At 43.3% G+C, this 12,269-nt stretch overlaps 1 protein-coding gene across 4 annotated transcripts in view; it reads right to left on the bottom strand.

Moving 5' to 3' along the window:
* adam19b (ADAM metallopeptidase domain 19b) overlaps window positions 1-11,540 on the bottom strand; it is a 163,149-nt gene extending 151,609 nt beyond the window's left edge. Inside the window, exons 1-2 of one of the 4 annotated variants that reach the window (XM_069899050.1) lie at window positions 10,974-11,540; window positions 6,503-6,670 (exon numbers count right to left, since the gene is read on the bottom strand). In XM_069899050.1, coding sequence (XP_069755151.1) covers window positions 6,503-6,670; window positions 10,974-11,061 — 256 coding nt within the window. In that variant the 5' untranslated portion in view covers window positions 11,062-11,540. Of the gene's footprint in view, window positions 1-6,502; window positions 6,671-10,129; window positions 10,217-10,973 lie in introns of those variants that run through there. The other 3 variants (XM_069899051.1, XM_069899052.1, XM_069899053.1) reach the window with 3 other exon arrangements.
* Between the last annotated feature and the right edge of the window lie 729 nt (window positions 11,541-12,269).

The raw sequence follows: 12,269 nt of genomic DNA, 5'->3' as shown, positions 1-12,269 counted from the left end.
AGAAAGAAAAAATGGACATATAATAAATATTCAGTTACCATAGAGCAGGGGTGGCCAATCCGCGGCTCGCAAACCACTGCAGCTCTTTGACATGTAATGTGCAGCTCACGGGGAAGGTGGCTGTCGCCAGGTGACTGTCAACAGCCTGCCCGCTGCTAGGCTCCTGAAAGCTGCGAGGCTCTTTGCCTTGCTGCTTTCAGGTGCCTAGGGGGAACGTTTGGTGTGTAGACTTGATTAGAAAAAAATCTTTTGCAGAATTGCTCCCTTTGAACCAGGGCTTCTTCACTATCTGCAGTGTATCAGCATTTTGCAAATGGATGATTTGCAAAACAAGGATTGGAAAATACTTTCCCCAACAAAACTGTACCAGGGGTGGGCAACCTCCCCCGCCAGCCGCCCCAGCTCCCATGTCCCGCGCTGGCCGCCCCAAACCCGATATCCCGCGCCGGGGTGCTGTCAGGCAGCGGGGAGTTGGATCGCCGGCTGATTGTTATCAGCCCGCCCCCTGCTAGGCGCCTGAAAGCTGCGAACCACTTTCAGGCTGCTGCTTTCAGGTGCCTACAGAACGCGCACAGAAGCAGAGAATATACCTTCCCGAGGTGGGCTGAGTAAGTGCACGTCGGGGATGGGTTCTCCATTTTCAGGTGGCCTCGCGATAGCCGCATTTGGGTATTTTAGGTGGCCATACATTCGGGTATTATGGCCACCTGAAAGAGACTGTTAACGATAATGGGTGTGGCTAGTGATCACATGATTGCTATGGCTCTCAAACATCTGAAGTTTATAGTATGTGGCTCTTATGTTAAGTAAGTTTGGCCACCTCTGGTATAGAGCAAGGAAAAAGTGACATTAAACTAGAGCTTATGAGCTTTTGTTTTTGCAGTAGTTTATGCTTAACATAGTAAGGGGATTTATTGATTCTGATATCAATTAAATTATAGACAAAACCAGTTAAATAAGCTGTAATAACATTGGAATTATTTCCAGGAGATTTCAATAGCAGCTCAATTGAATCTTGGGAGATGATCAACAAGATTCTCTAAGATAATGGTGTTGGTGGTTCGGGGCAGAATGATGATGGTTAGGAATGAGTTGACTCTTATGACAAAATTAATAGATGGGGGAAAAAACCCAGGAAAGAAAAAAAAACAACCAAGGCAGCTAAATAACTAATACTAAAGCAAAAAAAAAATTAAAAGGAAAAAAAACACTCCACACTAAAAAAAACATCGCCCGCGCCTTGTCCCATTTTCACTTCCTTGCTAGGACGGATTTGCTATCGTATCCCTCGTTCGAAGAGGGGGAGCTAATCACTCTGGGTGCCACTATATTTAAAGTAAGGTTGCCACACTCTAACGCACGTTTCTTCCTGCTTCTGAAAATAATTTTTGATGTGAATTTCAAACTCGATGATGCTTTGCCAAAGAAAATTTATGGTCAAATATTGAACTTGAGATTGGGCAACGTTTTCCCAAATGTCCTCATTGCGGTGCGCGTTTTGCTGTCTTTGCCAGCAACGGTGGCCCCTAATGAGAGGGGCTTCAGGGCCCTAAAACGAATGGTCATACTTTTGGTCCCCAATGGTGCAAGGACGTTTGAATGGATAAGCATTATCAGTGAAGAATTTCTGACCTGAATACAGAATAAACATAAATGTATTATATTTACTGCTTCTTATTACGGTACTGTACTCTATTGTCTTACATACATTTTGAATAAAATTACTTTCCATTATTTTTTTTTAAATCTATACTGCACCAGGGTACTGTTGATGATGAGCAATCTGGGTTATAGCCTGGAATCGAAGGGATAGAACAATAAAATGAAAGGATTAGAATGCTCGGCCATTCAATAAGGGATATTGGAATCTAGTCCCCCATAACCTACCCCTGCCATTCACTAGGACCGTTAATGATTTGAGTATCAACCTCAGTGACCTGACCTCTGATTATTGCTGTAATAAATGCACCAGCTCTCCATGGGGAACCAATGGGTAACTTGTGCTGACATGACATCAGCTAATTAAACTTAGTGCCTTCCTTCACACAAACCCTCCTCCCAACCAACCTACCTGCTGAGACTTTAATCCTTTATTCTTGTCAATCAGCATTGTTGCTGATGAGGCCAAATACTATTGTATCATCCGCAAATTTGATTATACTGTTGAAACCAAATCTGGCAGTGCAGTCATGAATCAGCAGCTTGACGGCAGCAGGCTGAGCACACAATCCTGAGAGACACCAGTGCTCACTGCGATGGGACTTGAGATGTTACTGCCAACCCAGACGGATTGTTGTCTTTCCATCCAGAATCCAGTTGCTGAGGAGTGTTGAAAACCAGAGAGGACAGCTTATTCACCAGCCTTTGAGGTACGATCAGGACAGTCCAGAATACGTGGCATCCTTCTCGAGGTGGGTCAGGATGGAGTGGAGAGTCAAGGCTATAGCAATCATCTATGGACTGGTTTGGACCATAGACAAACTGAAATGGGTCCAATGTTGCTGGAAGGTGCATTTTGATGCACTCCATCACCTTACCCACTCAAAAGAGATCTCAGAGCCATTGTACACCATTGCACCCAGCCCTTTGGCTCCTGGCATTAGCAGCCCCAACTATCCCTTCTCACCAACCATTCTAGAGTGCATCTCAGCTCCCTGTGAAGAGACTACGAGCATTGTGTCTGAGTACATTTAACCACAATGAAAATCTTTGGAATTTCCGTGGTCAGTTTCCCAAGAATGTCCACCAACTGATACAAAGCACCTCCTCTTAGGAGGTTGACTTTAAATAATGCAAACCAAAAAAGCTGCAAGTGAAGGAAATCTGAAACAAAAGAGTTTATTTTTTTTCCCTTTCCTAGTTATCACATAGAGTGAGAGTCTTGAAACGTTAACTATTTCCTTTTCCATAGATGCTATCTGACCTGCTGAATTTTTCCAGCCATTTTTGTTCTTGGATCATACAATCAGATTTAATGTGCCACAAGCCATTTGGGATACTGGGTGCCCAACTAAGATTTGCAACCACTGATCAGTGCATTTTGCTACATAGAGCAAATAAATAAATAGACAGGCTTGGTTGGCATAGCGGTTAGCATGGCGGCTTTTCAGCACCAGGCAATCAGAACTAGTCCAAGGTTCGAATCCTGTGCTATAAGTCATTTGTACGTTCTCCCCATGTCTGCATGGGTTTTTTTCCATGGACTCTGGTTTCCTCCCACCATTTGAAATGTATGGGGGCTGGCACATATTTGTGGGCCAAAATGGCCTGTTACTGCCGTTTTCCCAAATTTCTTTTTAATTTAAACAGTGCGCTACTTGCATTAAGTATGGATTAAGTGTATAATATCATCCCCATGCCAGATTTTGGAGCAATCTGAATTAACCTCCATGATCTTAACATTGTTAGGAATAACTGATACATTATAATATTAGGACCTTTCATATTGCCTTGTAAAATGAGGTTAACTTGCATTTGTATTGTGTCTTCATGTGCTTGGATATCCCAAGGTACTTCACAACCAATAGACGCTTTCAAATTGCAGCACCCAGGTAGCCCACCTGGGACCCAGACCTATCTCAGAGGTGGTCAGGGAACCTTGTAAAACTTACCAGGGCATCCTCTTCCACCTATTTGAAAGGGGAAGTAGCTCACCCAGTTACTCTGGGACTTTAACAGAAAAGGGAACAGATAACAGGGGATTCCCTGTGGCAACGTGATGTGTCACTCACCACATCATCACAGGGGTAGGATCCCACTTAAATTGCCAGGTTGGCGATCTAACAGGTAGGTTCAGCTGCTATTTGAAAGGTGTAGGAGGCACCCATGACCCAGTCATCTCACCCAGGAGGGCTACCTGGGTGCTGCAATTTGAAAGCGTCTATTGGTTGTGAAGTACCTTGGGATCTCCAAGCACATGAAGGCACAATACAAATGCAAGAATTCCGTGCGAGTTTTTGGATTTAGGAATTGATGATGCGAGAATACCTTAAAAAAATTAAAATGCATTCACAAAGTAGCAATAAGTCTCCTAAATAAACAATCCATTTAAGTGGCTTCCCTTCACATCTACTAAATTTAATCTACAGAAGATCAAGTAATGTCTGCAGCTAAATATATGTGAAGCCAGACATTTAAGCAACTAATATCCCTGATTGGCCCACATCTATATTGTATGTGCCCTTATTAACTTTTAAGCCTAATTGGAGCACTAAACATTTCATTAGGATTCCATTCCCAACTGCATGTATCAAACAATTAACTTTTTTTCCCCCAATCTTTTTACTAATTCAAAATCTATTTTAAGCAAGAGGTAGGATTCCTAATAGTTTGAAGATGCTTGGCATCTAAGAGAAAATTGAAAACTAACTAAATTGCCCCTACACACCTCCCATCTGCAAGACCACAAGACCCATGAGCAAAATTAGGCCATTTGTCCCATCAATTCTGCTGTGCAATTCAAATCATGGCTGATGCTGACTTTCCTCAGTCCCTCTCTCCTGCCTTATCCCCATAACTGTTGATACCCTTAGTAATCAAGAAACTATCAACCTCAGTTTTAGATGTATCCATGTAATACACAAAAGTGCTGGAGAAATTCAGTAGGACGCACATCTATAGGAAGTAAGAAAGGCAATGAACATTTCAGGCCCGAATCCTTTGCCAGGAATCATTTTAAATATACCCAATGACTTGACCTCCACAGCCATCTGTGGCAACGAATTCCACAGATTCTCCACCCTCATCTATTCTAAAGGGATGTCCTTTTATTCTGAAGCTGTGCCCTCTGGACCAAAAATCTCCCACAATTGGAATCATCTTCTCTTCATCCATTCCATCCAGCCCTTTCAATACTCAGTGTATTTCAATAAGATCACCCTTCTCAGCTGCCAGGTTCAGCTTAATAGAATCAAGTTCATGGATAGCACAATAGTAGTTGGCCTCATCAGCTACAGTGATGAGTCAACATACAAAGAGGTTGAAAGGCTTATACAGTGGTGCAAGAGTCACAACCTGAATCTCAATGCGGATCACTCCACACTAAATATCAATGGCTCCATCATAGGAGAGTGGGAGCACAAGGTTCTTTGACATCCATTTAAAGGACGACCTAACCTGGACCTCCTCAGTGGTGAGGAAGGTGCCGCAGCACCTACGCTTCATAAAGAGAATATAAAAGATATAATATAGCTAATAGAAACGTAGAAAACAAAAAGAACAAAAATGAATTTTTTTAGGATTGAACAGAGATGTCATCTAACACCCACATTTAAAGATTCTTATTGCAATTTAGAGGAGGGCAAGGTTACTGGCCACCACTGTAACAACATTCTGCACGAGCACAATAGAATCCGCTGACAGCATCAGAGTGCGGAATGATAGCTATAATGCATCAGATCAGCATGGAAGGTGATTAATACTGCTGGGAAGACCACTGGGGTCTCCCTTCCCTCCATCAATGATATCTGCAGGGAGTGGTGCTTGAAGTAGTATTAGAGAATTTTTATTTAGATATTTTATTTAAATTTTTTTTCCATACATGCAGTAATCAAAATTAATACAATACCAATTCCAAAATTAACAAATTAAAATTGCATGCATGATGGTATTCAGCCCTACCCTAAACACCCCTCCCTCAGGACAGTTAATATAAAGGATATTATAGCTAATATAAACGTAGAAAAAAAAAAGAACGAAAAGGAATTTTTTTAGGATTGAACAGAGATGTCATCTAACACCCACATAAGATTCTTCATTGCAATTTAGAGGAGAATCTCGCAGGTCCAGAGGCATAAAGAGGACATTATTACAAATTAAGTCCTATTATTTGGGTACTATTAGAGGATCATTGAGGACCCTTACCATTCAGCTCCCAGTATCTTTGGGACATTTTGGGAAGAGGTCCAGGAGCATGAAAAACAGGACTGCCAGGCTGGGAAACAGCTTCTTCCCACAGGTGGTGAGAATGTTGCACAATACTGCAAACTTAAATTATTTTTAATATACATTTATTTTGGACTGGTGTGCAAATGTCATTTGTGTATAGGGTGCACTATGGTCCAGTGCAATTTCATCAGGTTGTACATGTATAATCTGATTATACATGTACCCACTCCAGTGAGTACAATTAGAGGTGGATAAAGTCTGCTTTCCATCCCACCTATTTACTAATGAAGTGCCTTATGGATAACATGAGTGTGTTGATTAACCTTTGTAGCATCACTGTACAGATTTCTAATCAAGTCGGGAGTCTGTTAGCATCTATACACATGAATCTCTTCCCTTTCTTCTTCATCCATTCTATATCATTATGCAACAAATATTTTCAAAAGGTTTTCTTCCTGAAAAAGTATTGGGGATTATGATAGACAACTTCAATCTAAACGAAAGATCATTTGAGATTTGCTGTATCACATAGGAAGTTGGAGAAACATTAACTTTTATTGAATTTAGCATGTTTAATCATATAATGATGCTGACACATTGCAGTAGTTCAACTGACCCAAAAGGTTTTGCCATTGATTTTCATTTGTACTCAGCATCTGATGCCTCTCATGCCAGTGTCCAACAAGAGTCGGCCAGCATTGATGGATTCCAGTTTCCCTGATACCATTTTTCCATGGTCGCAATGTCCTGGTGAAACCTTTCATCATGTTCGTCACGGAATACACTAAGATCAGCAGGGAATAAGTCCAAGTGAGAATGCAGAAGATAAATTTTTAATGATATATTACACTTCATGGTTTTTGTATGCTTGAAAACAAAATGATAGGAAATCACAAAAATAGGTGATAACTATAAAAAACAGTAATGATAGGAAATTTTTAACGGTGATTTTTATGATCAGCCGCCCAAAATCCACTTCTTCCCACGGGCAGTGAGAACGCTGAATAACCACCCAAGACTCATTTGAACAATATTTATTGATTTATTTGTAGAGATAAGAAACTTTTCCTGTATATGTATTGTTTTCCTGCATATGTGCCATATCTGGTTGTGTGTCTGCACGTTTTGCACCGAGGACCGGAGAGCGCTGTTTCGTCAGTTTGTACTTGTATAATCAGATGACAATAAACTTGACTTGGATCCTCACCTTTCCTACAGACCCGTTCATCCTCAACTGCCCACATTTATCCACTGACTTAAATGTTGGGAGAAGGGGTGGGAGGAAGTAAGCTTTAACATTATGAAAAAGAGATTGGTTTACATGTTCATAGAAGCATTTTCTTCCTGCTGTGGATAATACTCAGCTCAGAGCAAGTGGACTAGTTTGAAATAACCCTGGCAAGAACAGAAATACAAGCGAAGGAATAGTGCAGAAGCACTTTCTGGTTACTAAATCCGTGAATAATTATTGAGCAGATCCACATGCCAGTCCTTGCAGACTCTGTCAGGGAAGATTTATGAATGCATCCATTAACAAATCTCTGATAAGGTCCATTTAGGCAATTGCTTGAATATATTACCACATGGAAGCTGGTGTTGAGGTCATTTCGGGGTGGGGGAAGGGAGGGTGAGATTGCCTTAGCAAATTTCAGACACTAGCACAAAATAAGCATGCTCATCCAGCATCTTGTAAATCAATGGAGCATCATGAACACAGGCACCTCCCAGTGTGAAAACAGGGGTCCAAGCCTAAAGTCCCTAAACATGTGGTACATCAGTCCATGGAGAGTGCATTCCCCTCTCACGTCCCAAGGTAAGGGTACCATGATACAGGGTTCATCATGGGTCTTCCAAGGACCACTTCAAGGGATACTTCATAAATGAATGACATTAAATGAGTTGTCATTTAAAAATAAAATCTGTAATTAGCAAAATGCAGCAAATTCTGAGCAATGTTTTCTTTATTTTGACTATTTTGTGAGCAAGCTTTCCCCTCACCTTCCAGAAGTTGTATCAACATTTCCAGTCACAGAATCATAGGCCAGCACAAAAACAGGCCCTTCAGCCCACTGAGTCAGCACTAAACATCAGCCACACTTTGACTCTAACCCTCCATTCGCACCATTTCTCTTCTCCCCACATTCTCATCAATTCATCCCCCTCCACTCCCAGATTTTACCACTCACTTAAGGACAATTTATAGTGGGTGATTAACATTCTAACCCCCACCTCCAACCGTGCAGAGTGCAGACAAGGTATTGAGGTGGAAATCCATTTTACACCACAAATGAATATTTTGCTGCCATAAAGCTGATGAATTTTCACCAGGTCTGTACTATACCTACAAGTCAGTGCTTCTCACTGGCATTGACCACTTAAGGTTAGCTTTGTGGTAAGTGCCACGATATTGTAACGTCAGTACCCAGTTCAAATCTGGAGCTGTTTTGTACATTCTCTCCAAAACTGTACCGGTTTTCTCCAACCCTCCAAAAACATACACGGGTTGTAAATGAATTGGTGTATTTGGGCATCATGGGCCTGTTCCCTTACTGCATCTCCAAATTTTATACAAATTTATAATCCCTGTCTCAAAACTAAAATGTCCCACCATGATATCTTCAATGTTTGATCGCCACAGAATCAAGGCAGTCAATGCTAACCATCTTCACCAATCCCATTTTAATCTCCCCTCATTTCTGTCAACTGCCACTTAGATTCCATAGGTGGGCACAAGGATATGGCAGGAAATCAGAATCCTAAGGAAACCTCAAAGAGAACATGCAAACTCCACAGAAGCAGCACCAGAAGCTTGGATTAAACCTGGGCTGATAGAACTGATAGACAGCAACTCTCTAACTACAGCACCGTGTTGCCAATATACACAATAGGACCTTAATCGGTGCCATTTGATCCACGTAAAAACCCAGACAATATTCATTGCCAATTAGAGCACATTTCCCCATGATATTTAATGGCAAATCCCTCATTGTCAATTGCCATTGATCAACAACACAAAGACAATAGCAGGTTACAATGTGGTGGAGTGACTCACCTTCTGATCTTAGACCCTCAAGACAAAGTATTTTCTACCTGGCTATTCAGATGAAGCTATTCAGTCTGGAGGTTCATTGATGTCCAGGAGAAAAAGACCCATCCTCTACACAGAGAGCTCAGCGATGGGTGGCCTGCCACCAGGTGCATTGCCTCTGTTCAACACAACTCCTTTAAGTACACTTTGCAGGTCTACAATGTGAAAAAGAGTCATCTGGAAGACTAAAGCATCAAGTTGCTCTCCAAATCACCTCATACCCTGACTGGTCACTATCAGTGTCGCAGCAAAAAACTGGAACTCAACACAACACTTGTGGGTGCAGTCACCACATGGTGAGGAGTTGACAAAAGTGATGGCTCTTCGTCATCTTCACAAAGGTAACTAAGGACATTAGAAAAGTATTTCCAAGTAAACACCTTTGACCACAAGGCCATTGGGCAGTACAAAGCCCTCCAGACATTGGACTGAGCAGACTGTCCAGGACTCATTAACAAGCACCAGGAACAGGCCTGGTTGGTGGGGAGAGGAGCCCTCCCAGTGAAATCCTTCCTGTATGACTGGAATATCACCCACCATGCATGTTGTCCCCCAGACAACTGCGGTGGGTGAAGGCAATCACCTACCTCTGTGCAGACTGAAGAGGAGTGTGTGTGGAGAAGGATGCAAGGTTCATCCCCAGCAGCACTCTTAACAGAGGAGTCACTGATTTACAGGCTGTTCCCAGGGATCTATACAGGCCCAGACATCCAGAGCAACTGGAAGATGATTAAACCTATCAGTGGACACTCCAGGGAAAGGCTCCTCTGTCACGGTCATTACATGGTTATAATGTTCAAGGAAGAAACTCAAGTAGTATTGATGCATTGTGGTGTGACAGCACAGAGAATGCATCGAATGATGTAAACTGATCCTATGACATTTTTTTTAAAGAATAAAGATTTTAATGAAATTATTCTGATGTTGAAGCACAAATCCTGTGAATATCAAGTTATCTACAATAAGGAGTTGCCAACACCACTCCAACTTCTGCACAACACCCTCCTCCCTCATAATAACTATCTTTCTGTTCATTTCTTCCTCCTTCACGAGAAAAACAAATCGATATTTTCAGACATTCAGTTGTGTATACCCCCCCCCCCTCCCCCACACCAGAGGGCTCCCCCGTTTTGAAGAGGGATTTCTCTTTGTTACCTTGGACAATATTTCGCAACAGCAGTAAAACACGAGCGACCGCAAACGCTGTGATTGTAGTGAAAAACACCGAACTGCTGGAGGGACTCAGCCATCCAGACTTCAACCGCAGCAGCAGTAAACCCGGAATCCAGGTGGCTTACAGGAGCTACCACGTTCGACTCCCATTTCCTCTAATATTCACAACACAAAAATCTATTTTCAAACCACGTTACATCCATTGGGTTTAACTTCCCCAGATTGTTAAACGCTGTACTTTCTTTCAGTTTCCAAAACACTACATTTAGTATAGATTTACAACTGTACAAACCCCCAAAGGAGATGCTTTTCACACATCCATGGGGGGGGGGGGGGGGGGGGGGGAAGAGAGAGAAACAATTCACTCCCGCCTTAAAATATTATTCCCTCCTGTTTCTCTCCCCCCCCCCACCCCCCAAACGTTGGCAAATGTTTGCATTTGAATCACTGCTCTAGACCCAATTCTTGCTGAAATATTTGGCTTGAGAAAAATTGTCATTGGCCCATTTCCTTTGGAGTTCTGAAACCGTGCACATAACGAGTCAATGAGGGACGATTAAAACAGTAACTTTCAACCTTTTTCTTCCCACTCCCATACCCCCTTCCCCCTTCTTTCTCCTCGTCTCTGCGACTAATTACTTCAATGCCCTCGGCTCCCAAAGGGACATATCGATTCTGGAATTCACGCCACGCTCGCAAAGAAACAAGGGGGCAGAGAAGTTTAAATTCTATTTCCCCCCCTCTTGACTCCCCCAACCCGGATTTAAAACAATCTCTCGGCCAAACATGCCGACATCCAGACAGAGTGAAGAGAGACGCGCCTCACCTTTGCCCGTTCTCTCCGCAGACCAAGCCAGAGCCGCGCAACAGAGAACTTGGACGAGTTGAACTTGGGATCCCACCCTCCGAGCCATTCGCCCTCCAGCGTCCACGGGTGAGCCTCGTCCTCCCCCCGCCAGGCGTTCAGAACCCTCCCGCTTTGGCTGTTTCTTCGGCCGCCGAACGCTGAAGTCGACTGGAGCATGAGGCTAAGCGCCGCGGCTATGAGCGAGCGAGCGAGTGTGTCCGGGGGGGAGGAGAGAAGGCTTTGCCCATTCACTTAGAAATTGCAGGGTCCAGCCTCAAGGCACATTGCTTTACCAGCCAGCGACCCAGCTGACAAATCAGCCCCTTGTCAACTTGGACTGGAGCTTGGTGGCTCCAGCCGATTTGCGTGTCTCCGATCCCGGCCACGCCCTTGGGATCCCGCCTCTCTCCGTGTCCTCTCGATCTTCACTCATTCAAGCGCAACCTCTCTGGGATCCGTTTTCAGAAAGCTTTCTGTTTAACGGATTCAAGGCTTGGAGATTCCACATCCTTCCCCCAAACCATAAAGCTCAGCTCATCTTCCAGGGGGCTATGATGAATTCTCCCTGAGAATTTGAAGGAAAATGCTCCTTGCGCTCTGAGTCGAATTCAGGGGGAGCGTGCAAAGGAGATTCTGGGAGTTTCTGGTCCTTTCAAGAGGGGCTAAACCAGTGCTTCTCAACCTTTTTCTTTCCACTCCCATCCCTGTGCCATTGGTGCTCTGTGGGATTGCTTCAGAGGGGGTATGGGAGTGGGGAGGGAAGGTTGAGAATCATTGCTCTCGACCCAATTGTTACTGAATTATTTGGCTTGAGAAAAATGGTCATTGGCCCATTTCCTTTGGAGTTATGAAACCGAGCACATAATGATGAGGGACGATGACAACAGTGGCTTTCAACCTTTTTCTTCCCACTCCCATACCCCCTTAAGCAATCCCTTACTAGTCACAGAGCACCTCTGGCATAGGGAATACTTTAAGTGGGATGGGAGTGGAAAGAAAAAGGTTGAGAACCACTGGGCTGAATAGTTTGGAAGGATGAGGGGTGACCTTTCTTAAACATATGAAATCTTCAGGGAGAACAGACTTGGTCCTTACAGGAAGCAGAATGGCAACAGAAAGAATTCTATGGGATAACCCATCACTGGAGCTATTGGGAAAGAATCAGAGGTGACCTTCTGGAAATAGGTGAGGGAATCTGTGCGTTTGGTATGAGTGCTGGAAGCAACATTGATGGAGTTACCAATGTTACTAAAGGATCTGAGGGGAGGAATCCCA

The sequence above is a fragment of the Narcine bancroftii genome, chromosome 9, assembly GCF_036971445.1.
Source record: "Narcine bancroftii isolate sNarBan1 chromosome 9, sNarBan1.hap1, whole genome shotgun sequence".
NCBI lineage: Eukaryota > Metazoa > Chordata > Chondrichthyes > Torpediniformes > Narcinidae > Narcine > Narcine bancroftii.
Note: the sequence above shows the minus strand (reverse complement) of the source record. Positions and strands in the feature narration are given on the sequence as shown.